The sequence below is a fragment of the Salvelinus namaycush genome, chromosome 25, assembly GCF_016432855.1.
Source record: "Salvelinus namaycush isolate Seneca chromosome 25, SaNama_1.0, whole genome shotgun sequence".
NCBI lineage: Eukaryota > Metazoa > Chordata > Actinopteri > Salmoniformes > Salmonidae > Salvelinus > Salvelinus namaycush.
The window spans coordinates 7,209,464-7,224,952 of NC_052331.1; the positions used below are offsets into that span (position 1 = coordinate 7,209,464).

Consider the following 15,489-nt stretch of genomic DNA (forward strand, 5'->3'; position numbering starts at 1 on the left):
GGCCTGAATGCCAAGCGTCACGTCTGGAGGAAACCTGGCACCATCCCTACGGTGAAGCATGGTGGTAGCAGCATCATGCTGTGGGGATGTTTTTCAGCGGTAGGGACTGTGAAACGTGTCAGGATCGAGGCAAAGATGAGCGGAGCAAAGTACAGAGAGATCCTTGATGAAAACCTGCTCCAGAGCGCTCAGGACCTCAGACTAGGTCAAAGGTTCACCTTCCAACAGGACAATGACCCTATGGTCAAAACACAACAAGACAGTCATGAAGAGGGCACGACAAAGCCCATTCCTCCTCAGGAGACTGAAAAGATTTGGCATGAGTCCTCAGATCCTCAAACAGTTCCAGTTCCACAGCTAAACCACCGAGAGCGTCCTTACTGGTTGCATCACTGCCTGGTATGGCAACGGCTCAGTCTCCGACTGCAAGGCACTATAGAGATTAGTGCGTACGGCCCAGTACATCACTGTGACCAAGCTTCCTGCCATCCAGGACCTCTATACCAGGCGGTGTCAGAGGAAGGCCCTAAAAATTGTCAAAGACCAACCACCCTAGTCATAGACTGTTCTCTCTGCTACCGCACGTCAAGTGGTACCGGAGCGCCAAGTCTAGGTCCAAAAGGCTTCTTAAAGCTTCTACCCCCTAGCCATAAGACTCCTGAACAACTAATCAAATGGCTACCCAGACTATTTGCATTGTCCCTCCCCCCCTCTTTTAGGCTGCTGCTACTCTCTGTTTATTATCTATGCATAGTCACTTTTACTCTACCTACATGTACATATTACCTTGACTAACCTGTGCCCCAGCACATTGACTCTATACCAGTACCCCCTGTATATAGCCTCTCTGCTGTATTTTACTGCTGCTCTTTAATTATTTTGTTATTTTAATTTTATACTTTCTATTTTTACTCATCACGTATTTTTCTTAAAACTGCATTGTTGGTTAAGGGCTTGTAAGTAAGCATTTTACTGTAAGGTCTACACCTGTTGTATTCGGTGCATGTGACAAATCAGATTTGATTTGAAAGCACACAGCCAAGACAACGCAGGAGTGGCTTCGGGACAAGTTTCTGAATGTCCTCGAGTGGCCCAGCCAGAGCCCGGACTTGAACCCGATCGAACATCTCTGGAGAGACCTGAAAATAGCTGTGCAGCAACGCTCCCCATCCAACCTGACAGAGCTCGAGAGGATTTGAAGAGAAGAATGGGAGAAACTCCCCAAATACAGGTGTGCCAAGCTTGTAGCGTCATACCCAAGGAGACTCAATGCTATAATCGCTGCCAAAGGTGCTTCAACAAAAGTACTGAGTAAAGGGTCTGAATACTTACTTAAATGTGATATTTTTTATAAATTAGAAAAAAAGAAACACTTTTTTTTTTGCATTGTCATTATGGGGTATTGTGTGTGGATTGATGAGTAAAAAAAACATTTAATACATTTTAGAACAAGGCTGTAACGTAACAAAAGGTGGAACAAGTTAAGGGTTCTGAATACTTTCCGAAGACGCTGTAAGATCAGAGTTAAATTTCCCCCTCCCTAACAGGCAAAATGAGGACAAGGGGATTGTAAGCCGATCCTAGATCTGTGCCTGATGGCATCTTCTACCCAGAACACGTCACACAGCAGGAAGACAGCACAACAGTAAAAAAAAAACCCGAGAGAGAACAACAGACTTATATTGACAGAAACAGACAGAGGAGTAAGAGTTGGGGTTAGGGCTGCTCTCCTGAACATGCAGAGAGGTCAAAGTGCAAAGTCATCCATAACTCCTCAGGTGATATTTTTTTCACTCTCACATTTCTGCATTAAATGTCTAGAAAAATTTGATGTAATATGCAAGAGTGAAAGAGAGCAGCAGAAATTGATAGATAGGTGTCCAAAATCTATCTATGGCCGAAGGAACCGTTGGCCAGTGTTTGTACACGTGCTAATCATTGTGATAGAGATTATTAGTGTGTTTATGACCATGTTTTGTATAACATATGCATATGTTGTGTGGGTTCACGTATGTGTTTTCCTGTATTGTTTGTGTGTATGTACAGTGCACGTTTGTGTACGGTGTATGAATCCATGTGTACCCCTGTGTGTCTGTTGCGCGACTGTGTGTGTCTGCAGCAGTATCTCTAGACCTGTTCTCTCTCAGCTCCCCTGTCCCTCTTCGGCAGAGCGCTGGTCTGACTTCAGCTTGACGAACTCTTTGGCCACCTCATCGTTGTTGCGTTGGGATAGGATCCTCAGTACTGTCAGGCCCGTCTCGTCCATGTGGACCCTCTTCCCCAGGGGGAGCCAGCACGTCACGCTGCCCCTAGAGGCCATGTCCTTCAACTGCATCAGGGCCATGCCCACCGTACGGTCCTCCCTGGCGAAGCAGTAGTCCTTCACACACAGCTGCAGCTCATAGCCCTCAGGACCCAACTCACTGCCCAGGGAACTGGAGAGGAGACGGAGAAGAGGTGGGTTGGATAGTGCACACATATTGACATTGACACGCAAGCACACACACCCTAACCAGAAATAGGCCTGATATACTCACTACTGAAAGGTCTCATTAAATTTGGGCGACCAGCTGTTGTTCTTGGACTTGGTGGCGTGCTTCCTCTTCTTGTCACTGAGGTGGGGACCGATGATGTAGACCTCCACGAAGGGACGGAAGATCCCCTGGGTCTGCCACTTAATGTCATTGGCAGCCACCACTGGGAGAGAGAAAGGGTTGTGTGTTTTTGCAGTGCATTTCAGAGAAGCTCAAGTCTAGTGCAATTATGTATGTAAAGCCCATCATTACCCCTACCGTATGCCCTCCCTTTCCCCATAACCCCCTCCATCTCTTTCTCCTTCCCCCTCACCCCCTCCCTCCATCTCTCACCTCTCACAGTGATCTTGTGTTCTCCAGTGTTGGGGTGGGTGAAGATCTCCACATGCATGACCACCTCTCCGATTGGCTCCTCCACTCCCGACCCTACCAGAGGTCAAGTGTTAACCGTGACATAAGACACACAGCGTTGAGATCACTTCTGTTGACCAGAACACTCTGTGACCCCCGAAGTGTTGCAGTTGGTAGCAAGCAAGTTTAATGCACAATAAAGCAAAGGCAGGCTGATAAATCTGTCTCCACAATGCATGCTGTGTGTGTGTGTCTGGCTATGTCTAGACATTGGGATCATTCCACCACTGGAATCCACTCCTCCATTATCCATTCCCTGATTAAAACCTTTCATCCAAGTTTTATCGTCATGTGCACAAGTATGTGTCTGTGTGGCCTACAGGGGCTGGACAGATATCGGTTTAATCCGTTTAGTGTAAGGGTGCAGCAGTGCTTGGGCTGGCTGGCCCATAGCTACAGTAGGTTCAGAGCCAGGGTTAAAGCCTGCAGCTGGTTTGCACCAGACTGTAATTCTCCTGAAATATGCTGTTTACATTGAATGAGTATGGGGAGGGTCGAGGGGTGAGGCACTGGCAAAGGCACTTACCCTTCTCTGGAAATGTGTCTTCATTGAGGGTATACCTGACCCCCTTCCCTCCATGGACTAGCAGGGAGAGAGGAGAAAGTTCAGCAGGATATCCCAGCTCACATGTATCGTTGTACCAAATCTCACGACGAGAGTTACCATTCACAGAGGCAGGCAGAGAGAGAGAGAAGTGAAGAGCCGGAGAGAGCCAGCCATCCAGACAGAGAGAGAGAGAAGTGAAGAGCCGGAGAGAGCCAGCCATCCAGACAGACAGACAGAGAGAGAGAAGTGAAGAGCCGGAGAGAGCCAGCCATCCAGACAGACAGAGAGAGAGAGAAGTGAAAAGCCGGAGAGAGCCAGCCATCCAGACAGACAGAGAGAGAGAGAAGTGAAGAGCCGGAGAGAGCCAGCCATCCAGACAGACAGAGAGAGAGAGAAGTGAAGAGCCGGAGAGAGCCAGCCATCCAGACAGACAGAGAGAGAGAGAAGTGAAGAGCCGGAGAGAGCCAGCCATCCAGACAGACAGAGAGAGTGTCGTACCCTGAGCGTTTTGGGAGAGGACAAACTTCCTGATGAGCTTGTCAGTGTGTTGTGTGTAGAGGGACAGGGCGTAGTGCAGAGACTTCAGGTCAGGACTCTTCTCCAGGAACGTCTTCTTCAGGCCCACCCCGCCCGCATGGAAGTATTGCTGCAGGAGGAGAGGCCAACAGGCATTGTTATTTATCCATAGAGACATAACATATTATAATATTATACATTATGTAGGTTCACAGATGCTTATAACAAGTTATGAAGCTTTATACCTGGATGCTTTAAGTAAAGTGCATTTTATTTCAATGTACTACATAGTACTTAACACATACTACACATGTCATCCATCCTACAAAGTGTACATAATGTATACTGTACCTTAATAGTGTCCAATGCGAGCTCTATGACGGCACACTGTTTAGGAGTGAGAGCCTTGGCCTCCTCTCGCACCATGTGCTCCTGCGGGGCAGGGAAACAGAGACCGAGTTAGTTAATGCGACAATGTAGTTAATACGACACACTACATGACAGGACTGCATTGTGTCTGAAATGTGCTGTAGAAAGGAAGTCATCCTAACGTGGCATCATTACCTTGAGCTTGGAGAGCTGGCCCAACTCCTTAGCTGCATTCAGGATCAACTGAGTGCCCTGTGGAGGGGAGAGAGAAAGAAAGGTTGAGAGAGAGAAAAAGAGCGAGAAAAGGAAAAGAAAGAATGCGGTTGAGAGAGAGAGAGAGAGAAGAGTGTGATGACAGAAGAGGGAGTAGGATGACGAGGGGAGAGTTTATACATCGCTAAACGTAACATGTTACAATAACGACAAATCGGGGGGGAAAGGCATGTGCAGGAGAGATTTCAAATCCAGTACCGGGTTGTGCGGAAACCCCCAATCCATTCCACGTACAGGCAACACTTTAGCGGGAAGGACAAAAGATAAGACAGGAGGTAAGGGAGGAGAGTAAGGAGAAGAGTAAGGAGGGGTACGGCGCTGTATTGCAGTGGCACCGGGTCAGGTAACCCATCTGTCAGTCGTGCACCATGCGCCAATCTAAAATACAGGGGATGATCCTGACACTATTCAACTCACTCAAATCCACCCCTCGCCCCTACCTACTAGTCAATCGTGTAGATCTGGTGGGAGTGGACAGGTGCAAGCCTTATGGCCTTACTGCTTACACCAACCACATTTTTCTAGAGTTATACAAGTGGTGGGTAGGGTCTTGGGCTCAATTTGAGAAGGAGAGGTGGGTACATAGAGTAGCATGGGGGACAAGAAGAGTGATGCTGTGCTGTCGCAGGTAGCAGAGGAGCCTGTGTGTCCGTGCTGACACAGCAGACAGGGCGAAACACACACTACTTACTATCGCCTAAGGAGGAGAGAAAGAGAGGGTGGGGCGATGGTGAGAGAGAGGGGGGTCAATCTGAAGGCCCTTCTCAACAACAAGCAGGGAGTGGAAGTAACCATTCAATCCTCTACCTCTCATTCTAGCCAATGGGTATGTTCGCAACCTCGTATTCGAACCAGAACCTTAGAATTATGAACGAACGGTAGATTCAGTATTATACCAGAGAGAATGTACTGAAGAGTTTTGTGCAGGTTTGTAGACGTAGGAAAAAGTGTGTGTTACACTCACTGACTGGTCTGTGAATGGTGGGAGCACAATGCTTTTCTCCATAGTGTTGATAACCAGTTTCCACAGTTCCTTCAGCACTCTCTTCAGTACGGTCTTCTCGCAGATCTTAGCAAACAGCGACAGGCTAGGGAGGAGAGAATACACACATTTTAACACACAGAACAGAGAGAGAGAGAGAGAGAGAGAGAGAGAGAGAGAGAGAGTGTGTGTGTGTGTGTGTGTGTGTGTGTGTGTGTGTGTGTGTGTGTGTGTGTGTGTGTGTGTGTGTGTGTGTGTGTGTGTGTGCATCTCTGGCCCTTTGTCTCACTTGGTGTCGAGGAAGTCCATGATGGGCTGCAGGACGTTGTCTGCGTCCCCGGCCACGCTGTTGTTGTCAGTAACAGTCTGTCCCTTCACCTGGCCCAGGATGTCGCCCATCTGCTTCACGTTCTCCTCAATATGGGGCTGGAAACTACACACCGACACAACCATAAAAACCCACAACTCAGGGTCAAATTCATTAGGCACCAAGGCGGAAGAAAACAGATTGAAAGAGGGAATTCTGTTACATGTCCTAATGAATACTACCCTGGAAGCACCAATGCTTCAACTAAACAACTCCACACACACACCTGACGGCAAATATCCTACTAAGGTCGTCCATGACGTTGTTGAGCTTTAATTGCAGGTCCTTCAGGAAGTCACTGGCCCCCACGTTAAGCTGGGGGCAGGAAGTAAGTGTCCTTAATACATGTATTTACATAGCAGGAAGTAAGTGCCCTTAATAATAACATGTTTTTACATAGAAAATGACACTGTGGGCACAGCGCAATCATTACATTGTAGGTACACATTTTTACAATGATGTTGAGGTTGACAAACTCACATTTTTGCCTCCCATGGCCTCAAACATCTTCTCCAGCTGCACTCTCAGCTGCTGGATGTTATTGATGATGATACAAGGCTGAGGGGAAAGGAGGACACATAATTAGAGATCATCCCTTGCAACTTTGCAGAAGCTGTATGTCGCTGATACAAGCAGGCAGACAGATACAGCTTCTCTTTATCATGATGATATGAGAGAGAGAGAGAGAGACAGACAAAACTGTATCTTGCTGATCCAAGCAGAGGCAGAGCAGACAGACAGAGGCTCTAGGCTCAGTGTTGACTATAGATGAATCAGTCCGCTGGGAGACTTGGTTTTCTGGGAGCCAGTCCAGCTTCTCCCTCTAAACCACAATCAGTTCTCATTCACTTACAGTACACATGCACGTGACGTTTCCCTAACCTACCACTCTCTCTTTCTCCTTGTTCCCGCATTGTTTGGGGAACTCTTTGGAAATGATCTCAGCATAGGACAGCAGGACATTGCCGATGGTCTGACAGAGAGAGGGAGAGACAGAAAGAAAGAAAGAGAGAGAGAGAGAGAGAGAGAGGGGGGTAGAGAGAGGGGTAGAGATAATGAGCATCTTCTGTATCGTTTAACCATGTTAGTGTTCGATCACAGCAGACCTCCACATTATATCATATTCATAAAGGCTTTTTACAGTCACACATCATTGACCAACACAGTCTGAAATGTCAGCCATATTGGTAAGGTCAACAGGGAGAGTGGCACCTTGGCGAATCTCTTCATGTAGCTGCCTACGATCTGGGGGTCGGGACACTCTAGCTTGCGTATGATCTCAAAGCTCTGGTTGAGCTGGGAGAACACGTCCACCACCGAGCATGAGAACAGAGCATGCTCAGACGTTACCTGGAACTGTAGGGGGGGAGAAGAGGGGAGAGACCAGCGAAGGGGATGAGGAGTGTGGGGGATGAGAGGGAGAGAGATGCCATGGCAGAGAAGAGAGGAACGGGGTAGAGGGAGATGGGAGAATGGACGAGAGGGGGGATTATATCAAGCACTTTGATATCTAACAGTAATAGTGATCTGTAGTCTGTAGTGATCAAGACTGGGATCCCCGCACTTCATAGAACAGGAGAGGGATGCCCCTTTTTTCGAGGCCAAACATTTAATGTTATAAGCTAAAGATAGATGGCAAGGGCTGTTAAATTCTCTATGAATGGACAGTGCGTGGCTGGTTCCTCTCTCCACATGAATGGTGTTTTGATTAGGGATATGATGGGGAGCAGAGCCCTCATTAACACCTCCTGTCATTAGCGGGGCATTGAGCGGTGTCGTGAAGGGGAGGGTGGCGGTGGGACTGGATTCCTGCTGACACAGGAAACAAGAAGATGCTGTGGGCGACAAACATTGGACCCCAAGGACCACAGGCGAATGAGGGGAGGGAACCTGCTCATCTGCGTCGACCCGAGTGCGTGTAAATGTGTACTCGGCGAGTGCGTGTAAATGTGTACTCGGCGAGTGCGTGTCAGTTCCTCGAGGGCTGCAGTGTGTGTTAGGTCTCATGTCTGTGTGTTATTGGCCATATATTGATTGTGCGGAGCCTCTAACCTGCCTCTTCCTCTCTCCCGGACCACTAGGTGCTGAGTAAAGGGAAGTACAGATGGGAGTGTGGTGGGAAGGACAGGGGAGTCATTTCTCTGTTGGGTGTTTACAACATTCACAGTGAAATCACAGAGTAGACCTACATCAGTAGGATCTTTAGTACCTTGGACTTTATTTGAATCGATCCATCACTGTTCATTTGTAAAGGTACTTACGTTGAAGAGTTTTAAATCATTTCAATGAATCTCAAATAAGTAATAAACCTACAGTATCAATGATCGAGAAATGACTACGCAGTTACATTGACGATGTATCGTCGGGGCAAATAACAAAAAAGGTAAATAGAAGCCTGTAATACAAAACAGAGCCAATTTATTTTTGATATCTCAAGAGAGGAAACGGATGTGAATTTACCCCGTCCTTTGTGTCCCTCACTAGGGCACCGTGCAGGAAGTCTCTGGACACTTCCTCGTTCTCGTCCAACCACTGGATGACAAACGGCTCAAACCACCTATGAGATGGCAGAGAAAGGGTCCACAAAATAATCTCATTATGTGATAACAAGCCCCCAAAATATATATTTTTCATGGATTTTCCGTAAAAAAAGAGCTGAATTAGATGAGATAAAGGACACTCACGCTGGATACTCAGGTACACGTTTCTGGAAGGTGGGCAGCTCTTTACAGTATTCGTTGTAGAGCCACTTAACCTTGAAGTGCAGGTTCATGTAATCAGCACTCTTACACAGCCGGTTCTTCTCATGCTCTGGGAAGCAGAGACAGGTTGGTAGCATTAGTTTAGGGACTTATTGATTGATACAACACACATATGCACACTCGCAAACACACACACACACACACACATACCCTCCATGGCATATCTCATGTCTTGAGCAAACATGTTCCACATGACCTCAGCACTGATGATGCCCACGTTCAGTTCCTGAGGAAACCTACAGGGGGCAGAAGAACAGTGTTCAGAGAGGGGGAGAGGGAGGGAGAGAGATGGAGAGAGGAGAGAGAGAGAGAGAGAAGGAGAGAGAGACACACTCACTGGTTGAGACAGGGTGTGTAGGAGTTCTTGTCCTCTTCTATGATGGAGACGATGAGGGTGATGAGTTTGGACCAGAAATCCAAGTTCTTGATGCTGGGACCCTGCTCTTCTGGAACGTCAGCCTTAGCCTGGAGAGAGAGAGGGTCAGACACACACACACAGAGATATGCATGCACACACATCACACAAACACCCAACCACACTCACAGGGTCTGTCTGGTACTCTCTGCCATAGAGTTCGTGGCAGTTGTTGAAGATGTATTCGTAGGTGGAGTTGAGACAGGCTTTGACACAGTCCTTCACCACCTGACTGGCCCTGGGGGGGCTCTGCAGCTCCTGGACCTGATCACACAGGAAGTTCAAAGGTCAGTTAGCTTAGCATTAGCATGCAGTGCATTTGGAAAGTATTCAGACCCCTTGACTTTTTCCACATTTTGTTACATTACAGCCTTATTCTAAAATTGATGAAATAGTTTTTTCCCTCATCAATCTACACACAATACCCCATAATGACAAAGCAAAAACAGGTGTTTAGAAAAGTTGGCAAATTTGAAATATCACTTTTACACAAGTATTCAGACCCTTTACTCAGTACTTTGTTGAAGCACCCTTGGCAGCAATTACAGCCTTGAGTCTTCTTGGGTATGACGCGACAAGCTTGGCACACCTGTATTTGGAGCTTCTCCCATTCTTCTCTGCAGATCCTCAAGCTCAGTCAGGTTGGATGGAGAGCATTGCTGCACAGCTATTTTCAGTTATCTCCAGACGTTAGATCGGGTTCAAGTCCGGGCTCTGGCTGAGCCACTCAAGGACATTAAGAGAGTTGTCCCGAATCTACTCCTGCGTTGTCTTGGCTGTGTGCTTAGAGTCGTTGTCCTGTTGGAAGGTGAACCGTCACCCCAGTCTGAGGTTTTTAGAAAATGTTGGGCCTGAGCGCTCTGGAGCAAGTTCTCATCAAGGATCTCTCTGTACTTTGCTCCGTTCATCTTTCCCTTGATCCTGACTAGTCTCCCAGTCCCTGCCACAGAAAAACATCCCCACAGCATGATACTACCATCATAACGCTTCACCGTAGGGATGGTATTGGCCAGGTAATGGTTTCCTCTAAACGTGACACTTGGCATTCTGGCCAAAGAGTTCAAACTTTGTTTTGTCAGACCAGAGAATAGTGTTTCTCATGTTCTAAAATAGTCTTTTAGGTGCCTTTTGGCAAACTCCAAGCAGGCTGTCATGTGCCTTTTACTGAGGAGTGGCTTCCATCTGTCCACTCTACGATAAAGGCCTGATTGGTGGAGTGCTGCAGTGATGGTTGTCCTTCTGGAAGGTTCTTCCATCTCCACAGAGGAACTCTAGAGCTCTGTCAGAGTGACCATCGGGTTCTTGGTCACCTCCCTGACCAAGGACCTTCTACCCCGATTGCTCAGTTTGGCTGGGCGGCCAGCTCTAGGAAGAGTCTTGGTGGTTCCAAACTTCTTCCATTTAAGAATGATGGAGGCCACTGTGTTCTTAGGGACATTCGATGCTGCAGACATTTTTTGGTTCCCTTCCCCAGATCAGTTCCTCGACAAAATCCTCTCTCGGCTCTACGGACAATTCCTTCGACCTCATGGCTTGGTTTTTCCTCTGACATGCACTGTCAACTATGGGACCTTATATAGATAGGTGTGTGCCTTTCCAAATCATGTCCAATCAATTGAATTTACCACAGGTGGACTGCAATCAAGTTGTAGAAACAGCTCAAGGATGATCAATGGAAACAGGATGCACCTGAGCTCGATTTCGAGTCTCATAGCAAAGGGTCTGAATACTTCTGTAAATAAGGCATTTGTTTTTTTATACATTTGCAACATTTTCTAAAAACCTATTTTCGCTTTGTCATTATGGGGTATCGTGTAGATTTGAGGAAAACATTTTATTTAATACATTTTAGACGAAGGCTATAATGCTACAAATGCACTGTATATGGCTCATACACCTTAACTGGTGCTAAATGTTGCCTAACCCTCAAGAGCTAGCCTGATCAAACCACCCTGACCGCTGCGCTCTGGTTTTGTTTTACTGAATCCGTGTAGTGAAACAGAATGTAAGCTCGGGAGACCAGGGTGGTCTTCAGTGGCTACTCAAGAGCTAGCTTAGCAAGTAAGTCTATTTATGAATCCACATAATATATTGCTTCTTTCCTGGAATAAAATGTTAGCTGGCACAGGCCGGCTCTAGGACTTGAGGAAACAGAGATGAAGAAGAAGAAGATGAATAGAGTTTTGTTCACCTTCATTCTGAAGAAGGTGATGCTGGTCAGTAGGTCTACAGTGGACTTGAGGTCCTGCAGCCTCTCAGGGCTACTAGCCGGGAAGTTATTCTACAAACACAAACACACTGATATATACTTGAAAACAGTGTAGAAACACAAACACTGTTACGAACAGAGATGTGTTCTTGAAAAACAGGATCAGATATCACAAGACTGGTAGAATAAACATGGCTAGTTGAAGGCCTATCTAACTTAGAATGTAATGTTTATTTTGCTAGAATAGACTACTATAAAATTATACTATCTCCTCCATCATGCCCTTCAACTTCTGGTCGAATAAAAGTAAAATATAATTATAATAATGTCAACTGCAAGAAAAGTATATCTAATGGCCTGTATACAGTGTCTTACAGATGGAACTGGAAGAATAAATCCAATTACACAAAACACAAAATATTCACAAAGAAAAACAACTAAAATAGAAAATGCCTATAATGGAATAGAGGACTAATCTAAAACAGTGACTTTCATACATAACACAATATAAACCAGTGTTTGTGTGAAGTACAACACTTTTAAAAGTCTCTCAAAACACTGAACACACAATAGAAAACAGTGAAAGAAAAAAGTTGACATTACCCTGTACATGGAAAGGTCAATCCTCAGGGAGTTGTGGAGCTGGTCTAGAAGTTTCACAAACCTGTCCTTCTACCCACACAGGACAAGATAAAACAGGATAAAAAATTGTAACATCATCTCAGCTGACAGTATATATATATATACGTGTATATTTTGCTTATGTCAACCCAGGACAGGATCTAGCTTAGTTTGGTGTATCTGATTGGGCAGTTGGGGATGTAGGTTGGGCCACTGTTTGAAAATGGGGGTTGGAGGCTGTATTAGGGCAGAGGGCCCTCAGGACAGTGTTCCGGTTTTGAAACTACTTTCCTGTTTACTTTACCTGCACAGTTCAACATGTCATCTCTATCATATCGTTTCATCTCGAAGAAGACATTTCCATTCATAATTAATCAACACAGTTAATACGATTTTAAATGAAATAGCTTTTAATAGAATGTCAACCTAAAACAATAATGGTTGGTTTCCGGGACAGATTAAGTGTAGTCCTGGACTAAAGAGAATCTCCATTGAAATAGCTTTTAGATCCAAGACTAGGCTTAATCTATGTCTGGGAAACCGCCCCTAAAAGTATACACTAATGAACTCACTCCAAAGTTGGATGCGGCGAAGCGGTCTGATGCCGAGACGTTATTGGTGGACTGGGTGGTGTGAGCATAGTAGGCATTGATGTTGGCCAGAAGGGTACTCATCACCGCGGGTACACCAGGGCACATGTACTTAGACGACAGGCATGCAAAATGGCTGTGGACACACACAATTTCATAATTATATTCATATTAACTGGGATTTTTAGGTATGAAACATGTTGTCGTTTGTCTGTCCAGTGTAGGTTGTAGCCCACAGTAGTCTCAAGTGTGTTGTATTCTGTATTGTTACATGTTATCACAGTCAAAAACAGAACGTCTGGGTTGACACACTGGTAGATGGTACATAATACTTATTCTCTCCTTAATGTAAGGTTAAAACCAGAGACATATATTTATTTAAGGGATAATCAACAAGGCGTTCTATGGAAAAATACTTTGCTAGAAATGTGTTCATTTGCAGGTAGAAATGTGTTCAGCATCCACCGAAGTAGCTCAGGAAATAATGCACGCTCTAGAATGCCCTTCAAACCAATCAGAAAAGGACTATTCAACAGTAGTAGTTGTGGAATTGTTAGGTTAGATTACTCGTTGGTTATTACTGCATTGTCGGAACTAGAAGCACAAGCATTTCGCTACACGCGCATTAACATCTGCTAACCATGTGTATGTGACCAATAAAATTAGATTTTAGCTCGATTTTCATAATAGCAAACTAGGATTGATGGGTTGGTTAGCTAAACTAGCAAGTCTGTTTGGTTACCAAAGCAACTAACCCAAATTACAGCGTGCCGTGTAAAGGCACAGGGACGAAGACCAAACAAGCACTACACAAAACACAGGGTTGAAACCCAAACAAAAGAACGAGGAGTACCTTGAATAAATAACACAAGGGCACAATGATTAACGCACGGGACGAGACCCGTAATCATCTGTGCAGTCCACAATGGCACGAAAGCCAAAACACACAGCACAGGTACTCACACGAACCAACGGACATTGTAACAATAAATCGACAGGACGCTGGTAAACCAAGGGCACACAACAACCACACAAGCTACTCCCTGTTCACACCTCTACCATCCAGAAGGCGAGGTCAGTACAGGTGCAACAAAGCTGTGAGAGACTGAAAAACAGCTTCTATCTCAAGCCCATCAGACTGCTAAACATCTCCAACTCAGAGAAACTGCTGCCTACATTGAGACCAAATCACTGGCCACTTTAATATATGGATCACTAGTCACTTTAAACAATGCCACTTTAAATAATGACACTTTAGTAATGTTTACACATCACATGTATATACTGTATTTTATACCATCTATTGCACCTTGCACATGCCGCACGGCCATCACTCATCCATATATTTACAGTGGGGCAAAAAAGTATTTAGTCAGCCACCAATTGTGCAAGTTCTCCCACTTAAAAAGATGAGAGAGGCCTGTAATTTTCATCATAGGTACACTTCAACTATGACAGACAAAATGAGAAAAAAAAATCCAGAAAATCACATTGTAGGATTTGTAATCAGTTTATTTGCAAATTATGGTGGAAAATAATTATTTGGTCAATAACAAAAGTTTCTCAATACTTTGTTATATACCCTTTGTTGGCAATGACAGAGGTCAAAAGTTTTCTGTAAGTCTTCACAAGGTTTTCACACACTGTTGCTGGTATTTTGGCCCATTCCTCACAGCAGATCTCCTCTAGAGCAGTGATGTTTTGGGGCTGTTGCTGGGCAACACGGACTTTCAACTCCCTCCAAAGATTTTCTATGGGGTTGAGATCTGGAGACTGGCTAGGCCACTCCAGGACCTTGAAATGCTTCTTACGAAGCCACTCCTTCGTTGCCCGGGTGTGTTTGGGATCATTGTCATGCTGAAAGACCCAGCCACGTTTCATCTTCAATGCCCTTGCTGATGGAAGGAGGTTTTCACTCAAAATCTCACGATACATGGCCCCATTCATTCTTTCCTTTACACGGATCAGTCGTCCTGGTCCCTTTGCAGAAAAACAGCCCCAAAGCATGATGTTTCCACCCCCATGCTTCACAGTAGGTATGGTGTTCTTTGGATGCAACTCAGCATTCTTTGTCCTCCAAACACGACGAGTTGAGTTTTTACCAAAAAGTTATATTTTGGTTTCATCTGACCATATGACATTCTCCCAATCTTCTTCTGGATCATCCAAATGCTCTCTAGCAAACTTCAGACGGGCCTGGACATGTACTGGCTTAAGCAGGGGGACACGTCTGGCACTGCAGGATTTGAGTCCCTGGCGGCGTAGTGTGTTACTGATGGTAGGCTTTGTTACTTTGGTCCCAGCTCTCTGCAGGTCATTCACTAGGTCCCCCCGTGTGGTTCTGGGATTTTTGCTCACCGTTCTTTTGTGATCATTTTGACCCCACGGGGTGAGATCTTGCCCCAGATCGAGGGAGATTATCAGTGGTCTTGTATGTCTTCCATTTCCTAATAATTGCTCCCACAGTTGATTTCTTCAAACCAAGCTGCTTACCTATTGTAGATTCAGTCTTCCCAGCCTGGTGCAGGTCTACAATTTTGTTTCTGGTGTCCTTTGACAGCTCTTTGGTCTTGGCCATAGTGGAGTTTGGACTGTGACTGTTTGAGGTTGTGGACAGGTGTCTTTTATACTGATAACAAGTTCAAACAGGTGCCATTAATACAGGTAACGAGTGGAGGACAGAGGAGCCTCTTAAAGAAGAAGTTACAGGTCTGTGAGAGACAGAAATCTTGCTTGTTTGTAGGTGACCAAATACTTATTTTCCACCATAATTTGCAAATAAATTCATTAAAAATCCTACAATGTGATTTTCTGGATTTTTTTTCTCGCATTTTGTCTGTCATAGTTGAAGTGTACCTATGATGAAAATTACAGGCCTCTCTCATCTTTTTAA

At 45.4% G+C, this 15,489-nt stretch overlaps 1 protein-coding gene across 1 annotated transcript in view; it reads right to left on the reverse strand.

Moving 5' to 3' along the window:
• Positions 1-1,482: 1,482 nt before the first annotated feature.
• The window catches only part of LOC120020581 (protein unc-13 homolog A-like), an 87,237-nt gene continuing 73,230 nt past the window's right edge, over positions 1,483-15,489 (reverse strand). The window contains exons 22-41 of the mRNA XM_038964285.1: positions 12,579-12,732; positions 11,989-12,057; positions 11,368-11,457; positions 9,297-9,440; positions 9,099-9,220; positions 8,912-8,997; positions 8,684-8,810; positions 8,460-8,556; positions 7,212-7,355; positions 6,886-6,972; positions 6,480-6,557; positions 6,226-6,314; positions 5,922-6,065; positions 5,561-5,738; positions 4,573-4,629; positions 4,360-4,440; positions 3,991-4,138; positions 2,868-2,960; positions 2,538-2,697; positions 1,483-2,435 (exon numbers count right to left, since the gene is read on the reverse strand). Coding sequence (XP_038820213.1) covers positions 2,144-2,435; positions 2,538-2,697; positions 2,868-2,960; positions 3,991-4,138; positions 4,360-4,440; positions 4,573-4,629; positions 5,561-5,738; positions 5,922-6,065; positions 6,226-6,314; positions 6,480-6,557; positions 6,886-6,972; positions 7,212-7,355; positions 8,460-8,556; positions 8,684-8,810; positions 8,912-8,997; positions 9,099-9,220; positions 9,297-9,440; positions 11,368-11,457; positions 11,989-12,057; positions 12,579-12,732 — 2,440 coding nt within the window. The 3' untranslated portion in view covers positions 1,483-2,143. The remainder of the gene's footprint in view (positions 2,436-2,537; positions 2,698-2,867; positions 2,961-3,990; positions 4,139-4,359; positions 4,441-4,572; positions 4,630-5,560; positions 5,739-5,921; positions 6,066-6,225; positions 6,315-6,479; positions 6,558-6,885; positions 6,973-7,211; positions 7,356-8,459; positions 8,557-8,683; positions 8,811-8,911; positions 8,998-9,098; positions 9,221-9,296; positions 9,441-11,367; positions 11,458-11,988; positions 12,058-12,578; positions 12,733-15,489) is intronic.